A 27,550-nucleotide genomic window follows, 5' to 3' on the forward strand; every position below is an offset into this window, starting at 1 on the left:
GGTGTATTTCCAGGGAAAGTGAAGTGAAGAAGGGTGAAGGAGCTCTGATTTGGCTTGGTCAGTACGCAGCTGGGAACATTCTAACATGGGTTGTGTGACCGCCTTAGAAAACATAGTCACCCACAATCCCCCACATCACCCGGTTCACCCATTCCTCCCCTCCCTGCTCACCTGCCAGGCCGTGCCACTTGTTGACGGCGAAGAGGCGGTTGGCGGTGACGGTGATGATGGCGGGCGCCGTCAGGCCGGCCTGGGTGTTGGCCGCCACGTGCGCCACGGGAGAGTTGGAGGGGAACTTGAGGACCATGATGACGTCCTGCTGCATCTGCTCCGTGAACATGAGTGGTGTCTGCAGGAGGAGATACTGTTCAGGACCCAGCGGATGGAGGAGGAGGGTGGAGAGGAGGAGGAAGGAGAGAGGTGGGACAGAGATGCGAAGAAAGAAGAAGGCATAGAGGAGGAGAGGAGGGGTCAGAGAGGAGGGGTCAGAGAGGAGGGGTCAGAGAAGAGGAGCATAGAGAGGATGAAGGGCGGGAGGGCAAAGACAGGCATGGAGGATGAGGAAGGACAGAGCGGTCAGTGGTGGCGTGTGCAGAGAAGAAAGAGAGGGAGGGAGGTAGAGAGAGAAAAGAAGTTAGCAGGCGGCATGTAGCGAGACAAGCAGCGAAGAGGTGGGAGCGAGGCCAGAGAGCGCAACAGCTGAGGCTGTTAGCCTACAGTTAACGGAACAATCTAGAACCCACTGCATAGCATACTGACATAATGATCTAGCTTTCTGTTTGAGGGCTGTCGGCCTGTTAGTTAGCCTGCCACGGCCCACATTCACCTGACATGACGGGAACTCAGACTCTAGACCAGCATTACACTATACACGGCCATTAGAAAAGAGTGTGCAGTATGTTATGGAGGGATAGGTCTGTGTGGGTCTGTGTGTCTGACAGGCTCCCAGACAATGCTGACAATGTTATTACTAGCAGCGCTGGTAAATGCCAGAAGGACAACAACACACACTGATAGGAGCGAGGGAGGGAAGTTGGGGAGGAGGGGGGAGGGATGGGGGAAGATGGGGGAAGGGAGATGTAGAGAGGTGGAGCCAGTTAACCCCTATGCTCTAATCTACTCATTAGGAAGGGTAGCGTTCCTTGATGAAACCCTATACACTGGTAGTGTGCAGTAATGGAGTGTTTCACTAAGTAGCGAGCTGGTAATGTGCGTTTGTTAAATAGGGGCCAAGAGTGAAGTCTGTGTGTGTGTGAGGAGGTGGTCTCCAGCTGTCAGCACCGCAGGCACACCACACTAATGGGGGGGATCAGTGGCGTTGGGCCTTCATCCACCGCCTCCTGCCTCCACCCAGTACCCCTGCCTGCCGCCCCCCTGCCCCTAAAAGGCTGTCACCTCGGGCCCATTGTTCCCCCCTCCATACCCCCCCGCCCCTCCGGGTCTCCCTGGGTTTGGCTGTCTGCACTCTAGCTCAGGTGTGGAGGAGTTTGTCTCTGGACACATGCTAATGCATGGCCTTCATCTTCCCACTCTCTCGCTCTCTTTCTCTCAATCGCACACCTCCACTGATGATGGGGGAAGATAAGTTTCAATCCCGGAGCTGAAGTTTTCCAGTGTTTGGGGTGGTAGTGGAGGAGGAGAGAAGGAGGAATGGAGGAGGAGGAAGGAAGTAAAAAAAAAAGAAAGGAGCACAAGGGATTGACTGAGTCTTCACTAGCTATCAGAGGCAGTCCTGGACGGAGCCTCCTCATGCTTGTGTGTGTGTGTGTGTGTGTGTGTGAGACTCACCACCTGCATGGCGGAACTCCTGGGTGGGTGCGGCTCGATGAGCAGCTGAGAGGGGGTCTGCCCAAAACTCCTGATCTGAGCCTCCACCGCCTGGAGAGAGAAGGAGAGGAGAGAGAGAGGGGGAAGAGAGATGGAGAGGGGAGAGAGAGGGAGGGAGAGGGAGGGAGAGGGGAGAGATATGGAGAGTGGATAGATGGAGAGGGGTGTAAAGACAGCGGGAGAGAGAGATTGAGAGAAGGTGGAGAGGGAGATGGAGATTGAGGGAGAGAGATGGAGACAGACAGACAGATGAAGGAGAGAAAAAGAGGCAGGGACCGAGTGAGAAACAGAGAGGCAGACGGAGCAGGAGAGAGGAGGGGGAAGGACAGGCAGGCTGGTTAGGTGGTGCTATAATGAAGAGGTATAGGACTATAAATGTCAGAGCAGAGGGTCTCTGGACAACATCACAGGGCAGCGGAGTCAAGGTAACACCAGCTAGGACGACACGCACTATATAAGACTATGGTCAACATTACAGGAGGGAAGATATAAATGATAGGGTGTGTGGGTGTGGGTGACAGAGAGGAAAATAGACTGAGACAATCTGACCACAAGCTACTGTACTATGACAGGAGACTGTGTGTGTGAGCGTGTGTGTGCGTGTGTGTGTGTAGGCTGGTTTAAGATAGGTTTGGCCTGGCCTCTGACAGTGTCCTCACTGTGCATATGGTATTTCCATAAGAAGAAACTCTGAAGTCTGCCTGCTTCATCCTATTGTCTACAACTCCTGCTCCTCTCTCTACCTCACTCCAACCCCATTTCCCTCTCTCCATCTCTGTCCTTATTTTACCTGCCCAACAGCACTGCATCCCTTTTCTAACTTTCTCTCTCGTCTCACTCTCAGCTCTCTCTCTCTCAGCTCTCTCTCCCTCTCTCTCTTTCCTCTTTTTTTTAATCTCTCTCCAGCCAAAGGAGAACAATAGGCTCAGAACCGTCTGTAAACTTAATATAGTGTAAATCCACATCTGAGACGATCAGGGTCGTCAATCACTAACAGATGATGGGGGGGAGGGGGGGGGGTGGGATGTGGGAAACGACAGGAAAAGATGGTGGGAAGAAAAAGCATTCTATTCTTACTGACTTAACTGTCCTTTACATGACATAGTCATCGCTCCCCATTTATTTATTTGTTCCTTTCATATAGAATATTTTGTATTCCACATTTTTCCTCAATCATTTCATGAATATACAGTACCGGTATGTTGAATTCAAAGCAACCCAAGTTCAAAGCACATAAAGCACGGTCTCACTTTGAGAGTCAGAGATCATTTGGGGATATTATGGTGGCGTGTGTGTGGATGTGTGTGTGTCCAGGTGGTCATGGAGATGTGTGTGTGTCCAGGTGGTCATGGAGATGTGTGTGTGTCCAGGTGGTCATGGAGATGTGTGTGTGTCCAGGTGGTCATGGAGATGTGTGTGTGTCCAGGTGGTCATGGAGATGTGTGTGTGTCCAGGTGATCTTGCGTGTGTCTAACACATCAACAGCACACATGGCAAGACTCCTTATCGCCGTCTATCACCAACGAATCATCATCAACAAAACTCTGAAGTATCGCCTTTTGAAGAGAAGAGATGCCCATAACATTTCCCAGGGTCGTGGATGGAATGTGTGTGTGTGTGTGTTGCGCCCCGCCCGAAGGTCACCCATATACTGCTCACTTCTGCTTAGGCTGACTGGAACAAACACCTCGTCCTGACTCACTCAACCTGTCTTCATTTAAATCCCTGCTCTGACATTTATGACGTCGTCCCAGTGTCGGTGGAGGGCGGGTGAATCTAGGTCAGAGTGTCCTAGGCTTGTATGCCTATGTAATGTAGAGGTGATTATGTGACAGCAGTGTGTGTGTGTGTGTGTGTCAGGGGGTGTACGAGCGAGGCCAATCTCTTTTGGGGCTCGCTCGCCCGTGTCTGATGAGAGCTCTCTCTATTCTATACATTTAAATGACGGAAGCGCCCTTCTGAACCCGGGCGACGGCTCCCCTGATTTGATTTACTCCGCCCCCCTTGACAAGGCGGGCCGTGTAAAACGCACGCTTCCCCGCGGATGCAAATCGAATCTCCGTTAATGCGTTTGCCTCGGATGAATGTGAAATAAATGAACGCGGCCTTGTGGCGTGTCGGAGCCTGGTGTGTCAGGAGCCTGGTCCCTGAGTATAACTCACGGAGTCGCGTTACCCAGAAGCTCCAGAAGATGCAGGAGGACGTGGTCTGGGTAGCGTCGGCGGCGCGAGAGGCCATGGGAGTTTCCGTGACCGTCTACGAAGAAAGGGGGGGGGGGGGGGGGGGGGAAGCCCTGCGCGAGGCGGGGCGAGGTAACTGCGTGTCTCCCTTTCTTTGGCGTGAGTCAACGCAGAGAGCTCGGAGGGAACGGGAGAGCAAGTTCGACGGGGGCAGAGAGAGAGGGGGGGTTGGTTTTCACTTGGTGGTGGAGGCAGGACAGGAAGTAATCATCGTCTGGGAAAACACGCCGGCGGTCTCCGCAGCGTAGCCTAATCTGCCTTGAGACATTCCAAATGCCTTAGCGACAAGCACGCACAAACACACAGCCATCCCGCACCACTGCAGAGCCTGTGCACCTAGAGTCTGTGTGTGTGTGTCTCCTCCAGCTGCCAAGCGGGCAGGAATACTGAGCCAGCTGCCCCCCTCTTCCCCTGACACTAACCAGCCCGCGGGCCTCGTCTGGCGTGGCTCAGCCCAGCCCAGGCCCAGGCCAGACCTCTGGCTGAAACAGTTGTCACTCAGTGGAGAGGGTCCCCTGGACCCCCCTCTCCCCCTCTCCCCTACCCCGGCCCCTGACGCGGCCCCTGACGCGGCCCAGACCAGGGGCCCGTTTCCTCCTGCTCCACATGTCTGCTTCCTGCACAAACACTCAGTAGGATCCTGGCTTCGGCTCGCCTCGGTTTATTTTACTAATTAAAACGCTCAAGGTTCTGTTGGTGTGTGTGTGTGTGTGAGTGAGTGAGAAGAGGCCAGCTGATTGGGCTCTCAGGGGATGAGGAGGAGACCGCGTCCACGAGGACAACGCTCTCTTTCATATCTGTCCTTTTATGAAGGGAGAACTGCTTTCTATTCATACGTTTGGTCACTGTGCATATCCACCTTCATGCATACGTGCTCTGCATGCAACGGGGGGGGGGGGGGGGGGTAGAATTTTAATACACCTTCAAATCACACCCGCACGCGTGTCTGTGTATTTATCGATCTCCTGGTCGCCGGAGCGTCTCAGTGGAAATAGTGGGGTGTCAGGGATCCAATTTGCCGGTGTGTGTATTAACTAGTCAGCATGGTGATGTGCTGGGCCAGGCTGGGCAGAGGGGCAGTGACGGCATCAGCCCACCCTCCTCCTGGTAATGAATCTGCATGCGTGTGTGTGTGCGTGTGCGTGTGTGAAACAGATTTGGAATGTTTGGGTGTGCGTGTACGGCAGGGTGTGAGTCTGTGTGGGTGTATGATTATGTGTGTGCGGGCGTGTGTTTATGCGTGTGTGGCCAGAGCACATCTGGATGGGACTAACCTGAATGAGGTCGTAAATCAGGATGCTGCCCTCTGTGCCCGCGATGCTCCACTCACTGAGCATGAAGGGCAGCTCCACGCCCCCGCCAGCCTACTGAGCACGCTCACTGAGCACGCTCTGTTCTCCTTTAGAGGAGGGTCTGGAGAGACCCCTTGTCACCATCCACACACACCCATGAGAAGATTCTCTCATCAAGGGAGCTCAAGTATGATAGGGGAATCTATGATAAAAGGGCTTCCAAATAAACAGGCTTGACCATATGGTCAGACCCTTTGATAGGGTTGGTTTAATTCTGGTAGTAAGTTGACCTTGGTAGGTACAATGTGTTACCAGGGCTTTCAGTAAATGCAAACACCAGCAGCACATTCTGGGGTTAGCATTTGATGGGCTAGCTGTGGAGCTAGAGGCTACTGTATGCATTCCACGTAGCAGGGCTTGTCTGAGTTAGCAAGCTAGCTTCCATGTCTGGCGCCCTGACACTCACATCAGAATGGCTGTTTGGAGGAGAAGTCACGTTTGTCTGATGGGGGGTGAGGGGGTCAAACAGTTACTCTTGCTTGCTGACCGCAGATCTGCTAGCCTGTCAGCTAGCGGATTTAGCCGCTTGCAATTTAGCTTTCTATTTTGCTAGTTCGTGTGTGTTTGTGTGCGCGTTTGTGTGCGTATAGTGCTTCAAAGTGAATGGGCATAAATTATAAATGAGAGCAGAGAGAGGCTTTAAAGCGTTCAAATGGAGCACTCAAAACAGAGCTCTCAGCAGGGCTTACACTGAGAACGGCTGCCAGTGAACTGCCCTCTTATTTGCTTCCATAGAAAAGGGCTAACAGTCAAATGTACTGTAACACTGCTAATAGCATCCATAATCTGGAGCCCAGAGCATTATAGTAAACACGCTGAAATGTACTGATTCTGCTTAATTGGATTGGGGAAGGGATAATGCTTAATGTGCATTTACAGTAATATGGGGTATTTCCATATTTTGGATTAGATGAAGTCGAATTATACTGTGAGTGTGAATGTGTCTGTGCTTGTGAGACAAATCCGAGGTAAATTCTTGAAGCTGTCTGTGATCCCGAAAGTGTGTGTTTGAAGCGTGTGTGTGTGTGTGTGTGTGTGTGTGTGGTGGTCGTCACCTCGCGGAGCATGGGGTCAGTGATGGAGTTGAGGTTGACGGCGCCCTCGTAGGTCAGATAGTAGAAGACGTTGAGGGAGCGGGTGGCCTCGGGGCCCTGCTGCTTGTAGCCGAAGATCAGGTCAATCCACTGGTGGAGCTGGCACGACACAAACTCACTCTCCAGAGCCTGAGGAGAAAGAGGAGGAAGAGGAGGATGGAGAGAAAGAGGAGGGGGAGGAGAGGGAGAAGGAGGGAGAAGATGGAGAGGAGGAGAGAAAGAAGACAACGGAGGAGGAGTCAGGTGGCTGAGCGGCCAAATGACGTTGTGTCCTTGGGCAAGGCACTTCACCCTACTTGCCTCGGGGGGAATGTCCCTGTACTTACTGTGAGTCGCTCTGGGTAAGAGCGTCTGCTAAAATGACTAAATGTAATGGGTTAGGGAAAGAGGAAGCAGCCATGTGCAGAGGAGCTTCTGACCGAAGGGTTGGAATGTGAAATTGTGTGTTCTGTGAGGACGTGTCCGTGTTGAGTTCATTTGAAGTGGGGACCTTGACCTTGCCAGATTGATCCGAGATCAGTGTATTGGATGCACGGGCACTGTTGTACATGCCGAATGATCTAAACCGAACCCACTTCAATGCATCAAAGAGACAATGCATTAATTACATGAGCTTTCCAGCATAATGAGCAAAAAAAAGCTTTTTTATTAATGAAAGATCGAAACCTTAAGGGTGAACTGAGCAAAATTATCATCCTGGAACTGGAACTTTTTAGAACCATCAGACCCGACAGACGTCATGTGGCATCACTATAACACTGACACACAAGCTGTTTTGTCTCCTCATTAGCTACCGAAGAAGGGGAGAAAAAATACAACATTTATGGTTTCTCATAAAAACAAGTCATTGTGGTAATTTGCCAACAGAGCTGTCGGTACACAAAGGCTTCCCGACGCGTCCAAATTAGAATGAGGAGGCCTTGATTGTCATTGCTGCCTGGTGTGGCATTAATTCGCGACAAAACATTAAGCCGCGGCGCGCTTAAGCGGCCATTTATATCATTTAAGTGTTTACGGCCGGGGAGCGCTCCATCAGTCACTTAAATGTGACTTTGTGACAGGTCGTTTTCCATCTCATTCTCTCCCCACTCTCTTAATTACACTTTCTCATTTAGGGTAAAGAAGAGCTGAACATTAGGTTGGTGGTGGAGGGGGGGTGGAATATGGAAAAGACATCAGAAAGCTGACGTGCAGTGACATTTCCCCTTGACGGGGAAGGGGGCTTTCACTGAGAAAGTGGGGGTGGTGGAGTGGCGTGGCTCTCGTATAATGAGTTTATGAGAGGTGGAAGAATATCAATAAAGAGGTTGAAGGTTCCAGAAAAAGGTCCTGGAGCAAGGCGGCGTTGAAAGGTCCTGGGCTTTAACATGGGGGAAGGAAGGATGCTATTAAAATAGTCCGACGTGCACATTTCTCATCGGTGAGTCGAACTAATTGTTGCTCGGGCTTCTGGTTTATGAAGCGTAGTGATTTTCCCCCCCAAAAAAATAATTTCACTTTAATATAATTACTCTTCAGAGACCCGAAGACGTGATGAAATTAGCAGCCGCTGATTTATTCCGCATTTCTTTTTTCCCACTTCAAAACACAACATTTTATGTTTCAAATGAGCTATGAGGGAATGGGAGAAACCCAGGAGTACAAGCGTAACTGTTCTGAGACCAAACAGAACCCAGAGCCCCCAGAGTCATGTGGAGAGCAGACTGTGTGTCTGCCTGTCCTTCCAGTAAGGGCACACCCATGTCATTATGTTCCAAGTTGCATGTCAGAGACTGAACCTTTTATTAGAGCTACATATCTATTATAGTCCAGGGCAAGTCTCTTTAGTCCCTGTCTTTAATGGGGCCTGTGTGTGTGTGTGCGTGACTGAGTGTGTGTTTGTGTGTCGAGGAGAGCAGTTCATTATGCGCCGAGATTGACCTTTGACAGGCCCTGCTCCGCTTGTTTCCAAACTAATGCTGGTTCTGATGGGCATTTAATGTGCGGAGCAATCTCCTGTCAATCAGGGCGTGGAAACAAAGGCCGGCCCTGTGTTATTGAAACGTTCTCTCCAGAGGCCCGCCTTTATGGTAATCAGGATCCAGCAATTGGGAAAGGGGGGCAGACAGGAAAGGTGATATGTGTGTATCTGTATGTACGTGTGAAGAAACGTGCGTGTTTGTGTACGTGTGTGTTTGTGTGTGTGCGTCTGCATTGAGACATAAGGGCCTTTGAGATGGAAAAGCCCTTGTGGGGATCGTTGGGTTGAGCCTAGAATCAGCCCCCATTGAAGGACTACACTCATCAGTGATTCAGGGAGCGTTTGCCTGTGCCTGCAGAGGTGGAGGGAACAGGGTCACATCAGAGCCCTGTGGCGGGGAAGTTAAAACAGCAACGATTGGTGGCGTGGCCCCGCGTTCTCACAAACACAATAGTCTCATCAGTCCGGGGGAGGAAAAATAAAAAAACAACAATAACAAACATTGCTGGTGAAGACAACACCTTCCTGAAGAGGGATGAAGTGCCACATAAAAGGACACTTAAAGGGGCAGTCACAAGGGTTATTGATAGGCCAATTAGCCAGCCAGTGTGTGTGCCATCCAGGCACCGTGGGGTGGAACCTTCTGGTAATAAATGAATAATTCAGCCGCCCTTTACCCAAACGGTTGGTGGGGGGTAGAAGTCAGTGGAAACCCTGTGCTTGCCGTTATCATCATTGTGATCACGTGCAGCCAAGATGCACGGAGGATGAACACAAGATTAGGTATGCACTAAAGTGCAATATAATCATATGCTGAGGTTAAAAACATATGTAATTCATCCTTGCTTGGAAGTCAGAAGGGTTGGGGTACAGCATATACTGTAAGTGAATATACTTATCTATCAGGGGCACATGCTTCTTGAACAATTGAACATTTAAGTGTGGCAAAACATAAGGCAATAATGTTGAGTTGGGACCAGCTAGCTAGGCTTACAGAGTCTAACACAAGAGTCAAGATGTGTGTGTGTGTGAAGATGACTTTACGGGGTGCCCGTAACGAGGTGGCTCTTAGTAAGTTCCTCCCCCTTCCTTTGCAGGCCCTAAAAAACCTTTCTAAGGCCTTACGGACCCCTGTCTGTAAGGAGGCGAAAACGTCACTTAACAAATCAATCCACTCATTTGCATGCCAACACTGTGTGTGTGTGTGTGTGTGTCTTCACTTCAAGTGTGGGGTTACATGTTTGAGTGTGCACGCGTGGGTGTATAATGGAACACACGTGTTGTGCGTGGGTCAGTGTGAGTGGCAGCCAGTGCTGCTGTGTATTGATTAGAGGAGATTAGGGCGGACACACGTCAAGCCTATGCACTACTTCCTGCAGGAACAAGCTAGACAACACAACTGTCAGCTGGAAATCAGATACACTTTGCACATTCAACAGGAGATATTCCGCCAGGCTAGCTGATGATGGAAGATCAAACTCTGAGAGCAGCATAGAATAGTGGAAAATTATCTAGAAATTCTGGTCTCTGAATAGAAAAAAAAATGCATGAAAAAAAAACAAAGCCAGTTTTCTAACTAATGACTGATTAGTTAACTTTCCTAAAGGCACCACTTACCAACATTTGTCTTGCTTTCTTTTTTTTGTCTCCCCCCCTCATCTTTCTCATATCATCTCCATCTCCCTCACACTCTCATCCTCCCAAATTCTCACCTTTACTCCTATTTCCATCTCTCCCCCTCTCCACTCCATACTCACTCCCTGCCTATCTTTTACCTCTCCCTCTCCCTCTCTCCTTCTCTCTCTCCCTCTCCCTCTCCCTCTCTCTCTGGTCTTTCATCTGGGGTTTACTTACTCTGCCTCTGACATGTGCTCTGATTAAAGCCCCTGTTAGCTTGGCCCGGCCGCCCCGGCACTCTGTCAGCCTGTGGCCAGGAGGAATGGGCTGGTGAGAGAGAGGGGAGAGAGAGGAAGGGTGATATAGGGAAGGAGAGAGAGAGAGAGAGTGGGATAGTGAGTGAGGGAGGGAGAGAAAGAGGAGAAGATAGGGACAGAGAGAGAAGTGGGGGTCCTCACAGCGGAGACAGAGGCAGGAAAAAAGTGGGGGATGACGTAAGGAACGAGAGACGTAGGAGCCCTATCTTCACATATGCAGAGGCTGGACAGCGGGGCGAGAGACACTGAGGCTGACTTTGGGTCCCAACTCTCTCTCTCTCCCCCAATCAGCCAACTCAAACCAGCCAAAGGTCTGGGTATGGGTCAGAGGAGGCCCTCGCTGGCTAAGTGGAACCTGACACTAGTTCTCACCACACACACACATATACAGTTGTGCCCAATGCACAGTAGACAAGAATATGTGTATGCACATGTACACACACACACACACAGCACAATAAATATCCTGTCGCTGGGTGAAAAGAAGCAGAATGAGCCGTGATTGGGGTAAATATCTCCCCAAAACAAACATGTCATGGGGGATTTGCTCTGAGTCTGAGAGCTGGCATTCTGTGAGGTTGGAAGCAGAGACTAAGTGGCATGATTCATAGCATAGACAGTGCGTAGCGAGGGAAAGAGAAGGTGTGTATGTCTGTGTGTGTGTGGGGGGGGGGGTTGATTCAATAAAACTCAAGCTCTACAATAAGTCTGCCTTTCAAATGTACTCCCCCCTTCAAGCACCCCCTTAGCCCCCCACATAGAGGTGTGCACACACATTTTGAAGGTCTTTAGCGTAAACACCGAAAGTAGATATCTATAGTAGATGCCATAAACAGTCACTACAAACACTGTGGCAAACGCACACTAGTCTAGATGTCTAAGTTACAGGAAATGTGTAAACGCACAATATGATTTCTTGAGACACGCTGTGCAGTACATTTCAGAAGGCTGCGGATCCCGCCAACATAAGGTTGTCACGCAGAAAGCCAGACGTCCAAACCGCAACCTGAGCAGAGGTCCAAACCAAGCAGGAAGTCCAACAATCTCCGGTTCCCAAGACAATCACATACAGAACAACTATCAATCTGCTTTAGGACAATCTAACAAGCTAGCACATTAATCAGGGACAATTATTAGCTACGTCAACAATAGCTTGAAATGCATAAAAGCTAGATAAACATTGAGGCTTGATTTCTGGTGAGGGTGTGTAGTTATAGAGTTGGTTGGATGGGGTGTTGTTTAGATAGCTGTTGAAAGAGAATGACGGGGTGTATCAGATAACTGTGCACTGGAGTGATTGGAGGATTTGGCAGGGCGACTGTCCACTACAGAGGGGTGTGTCCCCCTGCCTCACACACACTACCCACTTTCTCTCTTTAACTGCCTTTGGCTCTCTTATTCTGTCTTTCTCCACCCACCGTGTTTTTATGCACGCACGCACGCGCACGCGCACACGCACACGCACACACACAGTTAGTACAGGTGATGAGAATAGATGACTAGTGTGATTAGCCTGCAGTCTAAGCCTAGTTATTCCTGTTTGGAGAAGCTATGTGGTGTTCAACTGAATGATTTGTTAAGTGAGGTTGGGTGGAAATAACAGCAGTACAGCGTGTGTGTGTGTGTGTGCAGTTTCAACCCAAAAGATTGCTCTCAAACTGCTCTACTTTGACAAGACAGATTAATTGTAATTACTTGATGAGGTTCTACTTTTTTTTTTTATCCGTACAATTTTATTTTATTTTTATTTAACCCTATATTAATACGTGTGCTTTCATGCACCTGCAGAGAGAAGTTAAAACGACCTCCCTCTTCGGTCGCACGAGTGGTGAATTTAGGGTTGAAGGAAGCTCAAATACGATGAGAAAGCACAGTGAGGGAGCAATGCGCACGTCAATGATTGATGTCTGGGGGTTTGTTGGAGGGGGGGGGGGCTGATATTGGGGGTCATCAAGCCCCAGTGATGGATGCCCTAAACTTGTCGTCCTTGTCACCCGTCGGCCCTTTGAAATGCAGACCTGCGTGTAGATGAGGTGTGCGTACGTGTGTGTGAGTGTGGTACATTAATTCTGGCCTTTATTCACACACTGCATGCTTGAGTGGGCTCCTTGGTTGGGGATGGAACAGGGTGAAGACGCCACCTGTCCTTCTAACATTCACAGAGGCTGAAACTAAGAGAGGGAGGGAGAAAGAGAGAGGAGACAGAGAGAGAGGAGAGAGTGAAAGCAGATGGGCAGGCAGAAATGAACCTTATATGAAATAATATAAGAATAATCTTTTTGAAAGACAGAGGGAGAGAGAATGAGAGAGGGAGAGAAAGAAAGAGATGGCATTAGCAGCGAAAGTGTCAGCTGTAGTAGATCACGCCATTTCTCATGCTCCTTCAGTCTGCTCCATGACATCACTTGAAGAGGAGAGACCAAGCAAAGGAGGAGGAGGAGGAGGGGGAGGGTCGTAAAACACAGAGCACGCAGTAAACATGTCTGCCCTCACGCATGACAATACCCCTTCAGTGAGCGCCGGCTGACGTTGACCAGACTCCCACAGCCCTTTCCCATCCAGTGGCCCTTTAGCCAGAGCCTTCCAGACACCCACAGCTGGATTAGCGCTAGGCTACGCTAAGCTAGGCTATGCTACATTAAGGTCTGCTTACTTTCGGAATGCTAAGCTAAGCTAGGCTAAGGTATCTGCGTTGTTTCTCACTCACTCACTCATTCACAGAAGCCAGGTCTGTGGTTAGCGATTGTGGTTTACCTCAGCTCTAACAGTCCCTGTGGGGGTCCTGGGAGCAAGGGGAAGAAAGCATTACGGGCGCCCCAGCTGGTGCCTGATTGGAGAGAGAATTGTGGGGACGAGAGGCGAATGTAAACAGCAGCAAACTTTGACCCCAAATGGCTGGTGGTCTTACCAGGGGAGCTGCGATGCCTGGTTGTGTGGGAAAAAGGCCGGAATGGTTCTCCCTCCCTCTTTCCCCCCTCACCGACATCTCTCGATGACACTTCACACAACCCCTTGTGATACGTTAGGGTAGAGTCGTAAATCCACGGAGGGCGGTTAGCTTGAGGTGTTTTCAGATATAGCCGCTGTAGGACAGTGAAAGCAAACATGGCTTCAAAATAAGAGATATGGCGAATAAAGAAATAAAACTGCAGCACAGAACTCGCACCCCCCTCCTTGGCTTCAAACATGTAGGAATGCAGGACAGACAACTTTGGAATGTCAAAGTCACGTAAGTGCGAGGAGCTGTCAGCATATTGACTTGACACACTTCAACTTTGTGCTGCTTTTGCCCCGAGTTGGAGGTGTGTGGGGGGGGTCTCAAGGGGATGGGAGCTAACATGATATGGCTCACATTGAAATGGCGAGCACCACAGCGTATGTTACGTTTATTACGGGGGGAGGGGGGTTCATTCAACTGACAGATGTGAAGAGAGGAGGAAAACTGCCTCAGACATCACGCTCGTTGCTGGACTCCACGGTTGCCGTGGAGTGGCCAGCGGGAAAGTAACCTGCCTACCTGGGCTAGTCTGAGGGCTACCTGTGCTGTGTGTGGTGCTGTCTGAGCTAGTCTGAGGGCTGCGTGGGCTAGTCTGAGGGCTGTGTGGGCTAGTCTGAGGGCTGTGTGGGCTAGTCTGGGGGCTGTGTGGGCTAGTCTGGGGGCTGTGTGGGCTAGTCTGGGGGCTGTGTGGGCTAGTCTGGGGGCTGTGTGGGCTAGTCTGGGGGCTGTATGAAAGTTGTTGAGAGGCTGTTAGGTGATGGTGAACTGTGTTCAACTCTCTGTCTCCGCTTCAGCTTCTGTTCAATCGCTCAAACTGTTTTGGCACATTCAGCGTATCTCTCTCTCTCTCTCTCTCTCTCTCTCTCTCTCTGTGTCTCTTTCATCTCTGTCTCTCTTCTTTCTCCTTATCTCCTGAGAAATGAAGACCATTCTTTTCCTCCAATAACTACTAATAAGAAGAAATGTATTCATAACAATGTACTGTATGTCTAACAAACTATACTACACATTTACATGGATATCAATACCACATGTAAATACTACATAAAAAATGTTCTTCTTCTTCTTAGTATATTATTCTGAGTATAATGCAGATGTTGACCGAGCAGAACGATCTAATGTTTTGACGTACGAGTGCTGGACAGAGTTTCTGTGTTCTGTGGTCAGTCCCACCAGACAGTAGCCTCCCTGTCTCTGGAAAGTTAAGCTGGAGCACATGATCACCTGCTAGTTTGCTAATGGTAAACAGACCTGAGAGAAAGAGAAAGAGAGAGAAAGAGAGGCAGGAGAGAGAAAGACAGAGCAAGAGAGAGAGAGAGAGAGAGACAGAGACAGAGAGACAGAGAGAGACAGAGATAGAGTCGGACAGAAGATTCGTCATATATTGTGGAATGCCTGCAGGACATGACAGAGCCCAGAGACGTCTAGTTATCTGGCAAGAAGGGGGATCAAGTTCTTAACCTTTCCCTCGACCCCGTGGTAAAAACAACAATCGGAGCCCAATCTCTGTGTCACGGCACATCAGGATGTGTGTGTGTGTGAGTCTACATATCTGTGAGTGTGTGTGTGTGTGTGTACATGCGCGTGTCCACTTTCTCTACAGCAGTTCTGTTTAAAATCCCACTAAGCCCCTCTACATCCCGAACCTATGTATTTACACACGGGGCAATGAATCCTGGGGATGTGTAAGCCAGGGTCAATCAAGGAGCTGTGTTTAGGAGAACGTGTGCCTGTCTGTTTGTGTGCGAGTGTGCGCCGGGGTTGTGGAATGCGATGCCGTTGAGACAAAGGCACGTGGTGCACTGTGCTTCAGAGCTGTGGACGTGGACGAGCCGGCCGTCCCCAGAAGTGCTTCCTATTCTCCACCTCACGGAGATCTCAGGCTTACTCTGCAAGGAGCCACACCTGTGTCTTTATATTCAACGCTATCACAGCCCCACCACACACGCGCACACACACACGCTATGAAACCTGCACAGCAATCCTTCTCTCCCTCTCATGCTCTCCCTGCCTCTCCCTCCCTCTCCACAACAACAAAAACAAACTGCCATTTAGCGCAGTGCTTCGATCCTTTACCGTGAGTGGGTTTTAATTGCTTTCCCAGATTGGGCTTTAATTAGCTGTTAATCATCTATGGCTCATAACGAGAGAGGAGACACACTAGCACTCGAGAGACAGCAGGAGAGTATGTGTGTATGTGTGTATGCAGTCTGTGCCTGTATTGCTGGGCCATTAGGGCCAGACATGCTGGAGAGCCAAATAGGCCATTAGCTCCTTCCATCGCTCCTTTCTCCCTCTCCCTCCTTCTCTCCCCTCTTCTTTCTCCCCCTCCCCTCACTCTAACTCTAGCTCCAACCTTTCCCTCCCTCCCTCTCCTCCTCCTCCTCCTCTCATTTCTCCCTGTAGTGCCACAGTAGCCAGCTGACAACTCCTAATGCCAGCTATCTGTCATGACGCGCACTGTGTCGGCCCCACACCCCTCCGTTCATCCCCCATTTCATCCACCTCTCCAGGGAGGGGCGGGACTAATGGTGGCAGTATGTGCGGTATGTGGACAGAAGTACTTCAAGAAAAAGAAAAAAAAGAAGTTATGGCTACTTGCATTCAAGAACAACCCAAAAAACATTTGCGAATAAACATCATGAAAAGATAAGATGTCTCATCTTTGTTATTTTGAGGACTCGACACCCGTGCAATGACACTACAACGCAGCATTGGATTGCTGCGAAGATGAGACAATGGCCTCCATCATGTGTGCAAAGTAGGTCTGAACACATGAAGCTGACTTGGAAACAACAGACATTATTGTTCACAGTATCGCATTACTGAGTGGGGGACTTCAGTGTGTGTAGTCCCTGGCGTGTTGGTATGTCAGATATAACCTTACAGCTGAGTGTGTGAGTGTGCATCTCATATGGTGTCCCACAGGGACACAGGAAGCGGAGGGGGAAGGCCCCTAAATGGGCAGGTAAAAAAAAAGGTAAAAATGTATGCAGGCTGATACAGGATAAGTGCAGGGTCGCTGGGATCAAGAGAATCCTTCTACCTTCACATACTAAATGCGGAAAAGTGGTATTTGCAGTTTGCCTAAAAACCAACGCTACTCGCAGAAAAGGTTTCCAAACAAAAGCTGTTTGTGAGAACCAGCTGCTGCTTGTGAGTACGCTTGTTAGAGGCAAGCAGACCATGTATCTAGCCTGCTGGGCTTGGCTGTGTGCACGGATCAATATCTGCACACAGCAGGGACAGGGCTGTATCGATTACCACAGGAACATATCTCAGTGTGTGTGTGTGTGTGTGTGTGTGTAGACCCTTTGGATGGGGCTAAATTGCATTTACGGTACCTTGGAGAGGCATAGTGTCAAACACCCAGGGGTGGGCTGGAAACTCCTCAGAGGAAATAAAAGACATGCATAAGCTGCACCGCGGGCTCTGCCCGTACGACAAGTTAAGGACCACAACAACCCTGACTCCCTCTCCTCCCTGTCGCAGAGCCCCCCTGTGCTACACCGTTTCATGTGTGAGTAAGTGTGACCAGTCCAATTGTCAGTCCCCCCCCCCAACCCCCCCCCCCCCCCCCAACCCCCCCCCCCCCCCCCCCGGGGCTAATTAACTGTAGGGCTTAAGACTGTCTGGTTAGCTGGCTGGCTTGTTACTGTAGCATCAGCAGTTCCAGGCAGAACCATAGATCATGTGTCCAGCAGAGCTGTGGGTTCCACTGGTGCCTCTGCTGCTTCTGCAGATGGGCTGGAGCAGATATGAGTCCTGTCGGACCAGACCGGCCATCTGACAGCTCAGGCAGCCTGGGGGTGGGAGGGGGTTGTGTGTGTGAGGGGAGGTGGTATGTTCTGCTTACATGTGGACAAGAGATCAGAGAATGCTTGAGAATGCATTTTTTTTTTTTTGGGGGGGGGGGGGGGGGTGTTTGTGTGTACGTGTGTGTGTATCTGCAGTATGGAGGGATATTAGAGTGTGGATGTGCGTGTTCCTGTGTTGGTCAACATGACATCAAATCCATACGCCTAGCTGTGCATAGTATACACAGAAGTGTGTGTAAAACACAACGTACACACATGCACACAGACCTGCTCTCTGCTCTCCCCATGGCTAACGTGACACAGCGTGTGTGTGTTATTAATGAGACTTGGTGAAATGAATGAAGGGATGAACAGCCGATGGCAGGTTACGGCACACATGCCTGGTGCCCATCCCTGCTAGTGGAGAGGCCAGGAAGTTCTAGGAAGGGTAGTGAGTGCTGGTGAGCTTGGCTAGTGACAGGAAGCAGTGCACTCTGCTGGGGTAGTGAGTGCTGGTGAGCTTGGCTAGTGACAGGAAGCAGTGCACTCTGCTGGGGTAGTGAGTGCTGGTGAGCTTGGCTAATGACAGGAAGCAGTGCACTCTGCTGGGGTAGTGAGTGCTGGTGAGCTTGGCTAGTGACAGGAAGCAGTGCACTCTGCTGGGGTAGTGAGTGCTGGTGAGCTTGGCTAATGACAGGAAGCAGTGCACTCTGCTGGGGTAGTGAGTGCTGGTGAGCTTGGCTAGTGACAGGAAGCAGTGCACTCTGCTGGGGTAGTGAGTGCTGGTGAGCTTGGCTAGTCCATGAAAGTGGAGTACACAGTGGATGTACAGCTGAGGCGTATCGAAAAATAATAATCTTCAGGAACAATGAAATATATTTGTATATATATTTGAATTTGGTATTTTCCAAGAATATTGGAATATATATATATATGTTTTTTTTTTTTTTTGATCAGCAAAAATCAAGTCAATTGAGTGCATCTAATAAAACAAACTTCTATGTTTGTCTTTGACCAACGTATTAATTTAAAAGGTAAACATTCAGTTTTTCTGGTATCTCTTGAACATAAATGACACTGAAACAGATATCCACTTTGGAATGACACTGTAAAAACAGTACATTGATCCAGGTGAGCTTTTGACCTTCTCAACATCGTAAACTGGAAGGAATCTGAAGCTCTGTCTAAGCTTTTGCTGTGTGTGAAAGAAGAGACTGAAGTGCTAGAAAACTGACAGCAGGTCTGACAACAACTAAATATAAACAGCGTCTTTGTGCTTTAGGGAGATAGAGAGATCAGACATCAGATACTGCATCTCACACACACACACACACAGGACACACTCAGGACATGGGGCGATGTTGGATAGTTTTGCCAGCAGTGCAATCAAAGAGCCGGAGCATATCCAAGGAGTGGGGGTCTCCGGTAACGGAGCGAGGGGGGGGGGGTGAGACAGACAGGAAATAGCACTATGTCTCTATGCATTAGCACTTCCTGCTAGGCAAGCGTGAGGACAGCAGAGCCTCCTGACTGAGCCTCAGAGACCAGCTCTCATGACAGGGGGAGGGGGGGGAGGAGGAGACGGGGGAGGAGGAGACGGGGTTACGTACATGTTTGCTGATGGAAACTGACTCTGCACTGTCTGTGTGGTAGTGAGGGTCTTAACTTGTGCTTATATAGCTTGCCTAATATTTTTGGCTCAGTGTTTTGACTGTGTGTGTGTATGAGTGTGTGTGTGTGTATGTGTGTGTGTGTGAGTGTACGTGTGTGTGTATGAGTGTGTGTATGAGTGTGTGTATGAGTGTGTGTATGAGTGTGTGTATGAGTGTGTGTATGAGTGTGTGTATGAGTGTGTGTATGAGTGTGTGTACGTGTGTGTGTACGAGTGTGTGTATGAGTGTGTGTATGAGTGTGTGTATGAGTGTGTGTATGAGTGTGCTGCTTACCAGCCTGTTGATGCGGACGAAGTCCTCGGGGCTCTTGGCCCAGGGCGGCAGCTCCACGTCAGACACCACCGTGCCGTCCTCCATCACACCCAGGTTGTAGTTGTTGGCGTTGATGAACATCTCCGGGAGGTAGTAGAACTCTGGGATCAGCTCCTGCACGGCGGGACAACACGCACGCACGCACACACACGTAAAAAGAGATTGTTTAATGACGGGTTACATTTTCCTAAACATGTTCAGATAGAAAGAGAGGTTAGGGGAAGATAAACGTAGATTGAACCTAAGTGACGGCGAGGGACCCTTGGTTCATCACTATCGCGTAAAAGAGCAGAACCTGAACCCTGATAAGCAGGAAGCGTGTGGAGAGTGGAGACAGATAATTAATTGGGGGGTGGGTGCTGTGTGTGTGTGTGAGGCTGTATGAATGGGTCTGTCTGAGAGCCTGAGTGTGCGCTAACCTGCTTTGTGTCTCTGTGCGTGTGTGTTGATGTTTGCCCGTGTGTGTCAGGGCCTTTAATCTAGGCTGCCAGAGTCGTCCCTCAGACAGACACACAGCGGTGGTTTGAGCAGTGCCATTACTCATGGAAATTACATTTCAAAGTTCAGGCTGGCTGGCTGCTAGCGCGCGTCAACGCGATAAAAGACTTCAAAAACACCGGCGCACGCATCCGACAGTGGCTGCTGGAATGTTGTGTGTGTGTGTTTTTGTTTCTTCTTCTTTTCTGTCAGAATAGAACATGTATGATATGCAAAAAGAAAAGAAAATGGCCTACGCCCAGTCCAATTCCTGTTATATATCGTCATGGATATGCACACAATCAATGTGGCCTGTGTGGATGTTGCTAGAACACTTTGTTTCAACCTTTCTTCGTTACTCGATCACAATCTGCATGAACATAAACAGCAGGCTGCAAATGCATGTATGAGCCAAAACATATTCAAATAAATCACCCAGATACAAAAAACGTAAATTCAATATTAGTGTCTGTTTGCGTGTGGGCATGGGGTTGCTGGCAAACCCCTCTAACGTAAGCACACGCTGAATGATCGTAATTCTTGGCTACTTCGAACACGCAAACCATGACCCAGAAGACCCACCGAATGTAAACTGTGGTCCTAATCGCGTACATCTCCTGTAGTGGAGCACGCTGCTTTCCCCCCGTTGACTAAAACAACTGTCAAGTGTGAGCTATATCATATTCCGACTTGAACATAACCAAACAATGGGGTGAGATTTGTATCCATATTGCATTCACATATTAGAAACGCATACACATGAGACAACAGACTAGTAACTCTTATCCTTTAATTCCTCTGTAAAACAATAACAGTTATAAAGCCATAAGGTGATACAGTCTTCCGTTTGCTTTTAGAGTGAGTGGTGCAGGAGTTTGCTGACTGATGGTGGCCTACCTGATGGACAGTGCTTTAGAGTGTGTGACAAGCCGATAAGGTCATAGGGGATATCTGACCCGGCATGTTCTCTACATGCAAAAATTGAGATTTTATTTTTCGTGAATGTAGCTATCATAATTTGTTATTGGCCTCAATGGCTTATAAAACAACAATTTGGGGGGATTTTTTGGTGGTCGGAAATAAGCTATCAAACAGGCAAAAAGAGCATCTGAAAGTTGCCCTTTTTTTCTTTTTACTGGCACAGAGAAAGGGACCAATCAGACATGCAAACAAACACACTGGGCTTGAACCAACAAACCACTTCCTCACATGTGAACCCAGGGCACTCCAGCAGAGATGACCTGGGACACAAGGTCATGTGTTTTACAAGGGCTCCTGCTCCACCCGCTTCACTAGCGCAGGTCTGCTGTAAATGTGTCCCCCCCTCCTTAGCTTGGCAAACACACACACACACACACACCTCTTAACAAGGTGGGGAAAATATGGTAGGGGGTGTATTCAGACGGGGAGGGGGGTGGGCTGACGTCCCATTATGTGCAGTGGCCCCTGCTCTGGCCTGGTCAGGGGCCAGTCACTGTGATCCCCAATCCTGTCCTGTCACGGGTCAGTGCAGGGGCCAAGTCCTCCCTGCCCCCCTACCCCCAGCACTTCTACCACTGTCTTTCCAAGTCCCCCCTCCACCCTCCGATGCCTTTGGGGCAAAGGCAGGGGGTTAGGGGCTGGTGGGGGGTGGATGTGGCCCTGGAGGTCAGGCTAGCGTCGCCTGGGCTGCAGAGAGACTGGGTGTGGGGGGGGCTTTAGCTAACCTATAATCCCCCCCTCCCCCTTCTTTAAAACCAAACACCAAGGCCTTTTTTGAAACACAGGGTTTTATATAAATGGCGCTGAGGTTAGTGCAATTTAGCATCTTCGGTTGACACTTCTCATTGCAAATTTCGGTCTGTATGCGAGTATGACGGGAGAAACCATGCGAATAAAGTAGTCGGAATTTCAACTTATGTTGGGGGCTGGCCTTTGAGCAAACTTTAAGGCTGACCAGCTATACATGTATTAATGTTAAAACACTGTCTGTTCCACCCTGGGGCGTCAGATACAGACAATCATCTAACTCTCACTGGGCTGCGGGGGGGCAGAATGCAATCGTTAGCTCTCAAGTCCGACCCCCCACCCTTCCATCCACCCAGTGACCCACTGCGAGGGGAGCAGGCCCGTATCCACCTCCAACACAAGATGGCCGCCGCCTGTAATCGTAAATGTTTTTTTATTGTAAGGAGGGAGATGGGGTTGCTTGTTAAAGGGCTGACTGGGAGGGGAGGGGGGGACTGAACAGTCAGACTCAGACAACCTCGGAAAGTCCAGGGTATGGGTGCCCTTTCCGACAAAGGTTCAAGTCTAGGTTAAGGCTGACTGAAAGTTCGGGCAGGGAAGGGGGGGGGGGGGATTTGCACTGAGGCTTTGATCAGCAGCCTTGCAGCATTCATGGGTATTATGATGTGATTGGTTGTGACCAAAACTGTGTGTGTCTGTCTGATGTTGGATAGTTTCTGACACTGGGTATCTCCTTCGCTAGTTGGGCTGTGTCTGGTTCCTTGAAAGATCCCATTTCAACACAAACCAAATCAAGGCGAAGTATAGCTGGATTCCTGTCTGGTCATGTGATCGACACAGTCCCAACATTGACCATGACGGGGATTGACTGAAAGCTTGGTTGGCCGGAGAGAATTCCCCCTGTGTGTTTGTGTGTGCGTGTGTGTGTGAGAGAGTACGTGTTCATGTGTGTGTGTTCACGTGTGCCTACCTTGACGTCAGAGGTGTCTCTCTGGCAGTTCCTCCAGGCACGGGACACAGAGGAGAAGGTACGGTCAGCGTGGTCAAATTTCCCACCTTGAAAGTTGAGGAAGAAGGTGGTGAAGGGCTCCTGCGGAAAAACAAATCTCTATTAACCAACGGCATACTTCTAAGATAACTGCACCAATGTACTGGACATCTCTAAATACAATTTGATTGTTTATTTAACATCCACAATGTTAAAATTCAGGGTTGGGTCTAATTATACTGTCTTGTCACGCAGGAATCCTGATTATCTTTCCGATCTGGGCGACCTTTGATGTTCATGGGCCAAGGCGAGTGGCGACAGTCTAGCCCAGGCTTTTGACACGTCCCTTTTGAAGAACCAGTGAAACCGTTGAGTTTCCTCTGAGCCCAATTACCGCCGGTCTGGGGTAGAGCCAAGAGACACACATCGTTGTCGTGTTTCTAATCGCGCTTAATCTTGTTTGCGTCGATCAATACAGTCTCCCTGAGACAACCGGCACCCAGAGTGAGATGCACACAATTAGCTAGGGTGAGAGAAGGAGGGGGGGCAATTAAAGTCCAGGTCAGAGACAAGTTGTCCCCCCCCATCCCCCCACCCCCGTGCGTTACGCTGCTGATTTGGGCGCCTTTACCCTGAAGACACTTGAAAACAACAGGCTTTCGCTAAAGTGGATTTAGAGTAAGCCCCCTAATGATGTGGCCGGATCAATGGGCAGCTCCACGGGGAGCCGTTGAGAAAGTGAGCAGGAGGGACAATTACAGGAAGGGCGCGCCACAATGGGCCTGGAGAGGGGTGAGTAACCCTCCTCTGTAAAAAGTAGTCCCTGGTGTGTGGTATTGTGGAAAAGGAAAGTGTTCAATATGGGGTCTGTAATATCTTCTCTGGTCAATGTTATGAGGGTTAACCAAATTGAATGTGTGTGTGTGTGTGTGTCTGTGCAACTGTTTGAGTGTTTGTGGGTTGGCACAATAATCAAAATGTAATGTTCTTCATTTCTATCACCTTTAATGGAGAAATGATTGCAGTAATATATCCATTAAGTAGGATAACTTCTGTTTAAATTGTAATCCTACTGTTTAAGTATTAATCCCACATATCATAACTAATGACCCTATCCCATGCACTGCTTCTCCCTGTGTTATTATGCACAGAAACGTATAAATAAATTACTAATAAAAACACGAGGGGGACTTGTGAATAAGTTAGCATGCAGATAAGGCCTGTATTTCTCAGTGACATAAATCAACTGGAGCCTTTGTGTTCCCTGGCCCAATTATAAACAACAATTAGCCTGCAACATAGCATTGTACAAGCCACATGATGAATGGCTGCTATGTGTGACAGGTAGATATAGACTGTGTCATTACATATCCATAGTGTAACCTGGTGTGGAAAGCTGAGGGGAAACCAATACATTCAAATCTAGATTTACGTAATAACGATTTCTCCTCTCCTTTTCCTTAGGATGTGATTGGGTGTCATACGTGTGTGTGTGTGTGATGACTTACGATGCGCAGCAGCCACATCTGGGTGAAGCTGGAGGTGGAGTAATGTGTGCCCGTAGTGGAACTTGGGCACCTGATCATCTCCCAGGATTCATAGCGGTCGGAGAAGAACGCAGCCCTCTTGGGGTTGAGAGCACCGACGGGCTGCAGGGAGAGAGAGAGAGAGAGAGAGAGAGAGAGAGAGAGAGAGAGAGAGAGAGAGAGAGAGAGAGAGAGAGAGAGAGAGAGAGAGAGAGAGAGAGAGAGAGAGAGAGAGAGAGAGAGAGAGAGAGAGAGAGAGAGAGAGAGAGAGAGAGAGAGAGAGAGAGAGAGAGAAAGATAGGCAGCGACGAAGAGACATGAATAGATAAAGGGAGAAACAGAAAGATAGAAGAGATGGTGAGATTGAGCAAAAAAGTGAAGAAACGACAAGAGAGAAGGTAAGATAACAAAAGGGCAAGTGAATAATTAAACAAAAAAAAAATGAAAGAAACTCTTTCACATTCAAAGAGCAAACCTTGAAAGACTAGTCTACGTTTCAAATCACCACGGCAACCTCTCCCCGTAGTCTCAAATGAATATTAGATGATGTTTGCTTTTTAAAAGATCAATCCGTTTTCAACAGAGAACATTTCGGAGCGGCAGTGGAGAAAAAGAAAAAAGGGAGAGTTCCCTGCAGCCAGTTCTGTCAGAGAAACAAATGTGCTGCGATGAAAGGGGGGCCTAGGAACATCAATAGTCAGAGCAGGTGGGTTCCTTTTTTATTTATCAATCTGTAGCTAATACACTGGTAGGCTGCAGTGCCATTGTAGTCTTCAGAATGGATTGGTTGCATTAATTTCCATTGATCTCCAAAAACCAATATCCCTGCCGACTCTGGCCATTATTTAAATGCTCATTTACAGAAATCGCTATTTTTTTTCTTTCTTTCTTTTTCCGCCTCACCCAGTTCAATTTGTATTAGTTCTTCAGTGTGGTGTGTCCTCCTCTTTCTCTCTTTTCATCATCCCTCTCTCTCAAACACACACACCTCCTCCAGATCAATGGTAATGGAATGATGGTCTTTTTGAGGATGGGGGCCCTGTTATGGCGATCGATCGCCTTTCTCTAATATCATAGTGCTGTCGGGAGTGTGTGTGTGTGTGTGTGTGTGGGGGGGGGGGGGGGTCTCATCCGGGCCAAAGCATAGATATTGATCTGCGTTGCTTGCTACTGTGTTGTGTGATCTAGTGCTGTGTGCGTCTGTGAATGTGTTCACAGTGTTGTGTGCGTGTGTGTGCGTATTCGTCTGTGGCGATACGTCTGCTCTGATGCTCAGAACCACTGTCAATTATCCTCCCACTCCCACAATCACTGAGAGAACACACCAGCAGACGCACACACACTCAGGCACGCACGCACGCAGAGCAGAGCCTCATGCCGACACACAGGGCAGGGCTGACAGTGACACACTGTGGGCTTACTCAGGGCCACTGGGGGTGGAGCACACACGTTGAATTATACATGACTCTGATTTATAGCTGTAATAACCATGGGGCTCATTACTAAAAGAAAAGGGAAGAGGAGGCTTAGAAAATAGAAAAGAGAGAGAGAGAGAGAGGTGTCCTGGCAGCGGTAGGAAGATGAGTAGAGTGTGTGTGTGTGTGTGTGAGCACCACTTTGTTTACCGCCGTAAATTACCCGGCGTGGCGGCGGTACAATAGAGCGCCGCTGACAGCGCCCGTACATCAGGGTCGTCCCTGGCAACGCACTGATGGAGAGAGCGCGTCGCCGCCCGCCGATTGGGCTAATATGTCGCTGGCGGCTGGTGAGGAAGAGCGCCCTGACGGATGAAGCAATCGCGCAAGTTTTAATTAGACGACAGAGAAAGCCTCCTCACGGGAGGGGGAGGGGGGTGCGGGGGCTTTAATTGGAAAGCAATCTCGGATTCGTTTTAATCCGGGGTTTATCAATGGTTTTGTTTGGAGCTGGATGTTTCCCTAGAATGATGTCCAATTAACCGGGAGGGTCCACAGTAACTACAGCTGCAGTATGTGAGGTTTGCTGGTTTGTAAATGTTCTCTGTGGAGCTAGAACGAACGGGACAGGGAGAGAGAGAGAAAAGGGCGAGAGAAAAGCAAAAAGAAGAGAGAGAGCGAGAATCAGTGTTGCATAACTTGTACACTGTACCCGAACATTCAGGTCTGTCAGAATGAAACCGTGTTATTATCCTGACTATGTTATCTTGGAGGATTGGGTGGGGGGGGTCAGCATTTGATGTCGGGGCGAGGTTAGAGTTTATGATGAGACAGTCCCTCTGGGGGGTCAGGAGTGCTATGGCAGGGCGAGGGCGGGGGGGACGGGACATAAATTTGTGTCGCTGCATTCCTACCGGGCGAGCTGACAGTGTGTGACACCGGGCTGTTCACGGCAGGGCCTGCTTCTCAATGACAGCAGAGGTCTGACTTGACCTGTTTCTATCAGAGGGACTCACGCGTGGGGATGGAGGGAGGGATGGAGGGAGGGATGAGAGAGGTATGGAGGGAGGGATGGAGAGAGGTATGGAGGGAGGGATGGAGAGAGGTATGGAGGGAGGGATGGAGAGAGGTATGGAGGGAGGGATGGAGAGAGGTATGGAGGGAGGGATGGAGAGAGGTATGGAGGGAGGGATGGAGAGAGGTATGGAGGGAGGGATGGAGAGAGGTATGGAGGGAGGGATGGAGAGAGGTATGGAGGGAGGGATGGAGAGAGGTATGGAGGGAGGGATGGAGAGAGGTATGGAGGGAGGGATGGAGAGAGATATGGAGGGAGGGATGGAGAGAGGTATGGAGGAGGGATGGAGAGAGGTATGGAGGAGGGATGGAGAGAGGTATGGAGGGAGGGATGGAGAGAGGTATGGAGGGAGGGATGGAGAGAGGGATGGAGGGATGGAGAGAGGGAAGGAAGGAGCGAAGGAGGGAGAGAGGGAGGGAGGGAGGGAGGGATGGAGGGTTGGAGGGGAGTCAGATGGCTGAGCAGTGAGGGAGTCGGGCTAGTAATCTGAAGGTTGCCAGTTCGATTCCCGGCCGTGTCAATGACGTTGTGGGATGGAGGGAGGATGGATGGAGGGATGGAGAGAGGGATGGAGAGAGGGATGGAGAGAGGGAGAAAGCAAAGTGGTGGGAGAGGACAAGACACAGGACGGATGCAGGAAAAGAAAATCTCTCAGATGGTATGAAACAATACTGAATATAAAGTAAAAGGAGCAAAAAGCAAAGGCAGAAAAGAGAGCGGGAGAGAGGAGGAAGGAGGAGAGGGAAGGGGGAGAAGACTGAAATAACAACAACAAAAAACGTGTAGAAGAGCTGAAATGATGGGGGGGGGAGTGCACACCGCGTTTGCCCCTTTCCAGACACGTCTGTCTGACACGCTCGGCTGGTCATACACTGATATCACGCGTGTTCAACAGCATGAATAAAACACATGTAATAAAGATTGTCCGACTTCCCTTCCTCTCTCTTACTCTCTCTCCTCAGTCCCCTCGCTATTAGAGGAGACGGGAAGGGAGGTGGAGAGGGGGAAAAGGAGGAGGAGCAAAGAGGTATGAAAAAGGCTGGGGTCTCTTCTATTCCTTGATCTCTGGTTTTCTATCTTTCTCGCTCGCTCGCTCTCTCTCTCTCTCTCTCTCTCTCTCTCTCTCTGTTCCTTGTTCAGTCTCTCCCTGGGGC

General features: G+C 49.5%; 1 protein-coding gene across 1 annotated transcript in view; it reads right to left on the minus strand.

Annotated features, from left to right (window-relative positions):
• lrba (LPS-responsive vesicle trafficking, beach and anchor containing) overlaps positions 1 to 27,550 on the minus strand; it is a 168,342-nt gene that overhangs the window by 13,987 nt on the left and 126,805 nt on the right. The window contains exons 40-45 of the mRNA XM_062478203.1: positions 23,889 to 24,036; positions 22,363 to 22,482; positions 19,149 to 19,301; positions 6,475 to 6,642; positions 1,789 to 1,878; positions 172 to 349 (exon numbers count right to left, since the gene is read on the minus strand). Coding sequence (XP_062334187.1) covers positions 172 to 349; positions 1,789 to 1,878; positions 6,475 to 6,642; positions 19,149 to 19,301; positions 22,363 to 22,482; positions 23,889 to 24,036 — 857 coding nt within the window. The remainder of the gene's footprint in view (positions 1 to 171; positions 350 to 1,788; positions 1,879 to 6,474; positions 6,643 to 19,148; positions 19,302 to 22,362; positions 22,483 to 23,888; positions 24,037 to 27,550) is intronic.

Source organism: Osmerus eperlanus, chromosome 14 (assembly GCF_963692335.1).
Source record: "Osmerus eperlanus chromosome 14, fOsmEpe2.1, whole genome shotgun sequence".
NCBI classification, from domain to species: Eukaryota; Metazoa; Chordata; class Actinopteri; order Osmeriformes; family Osmeridae; genus Osmerus; species Osmerus eperlanus.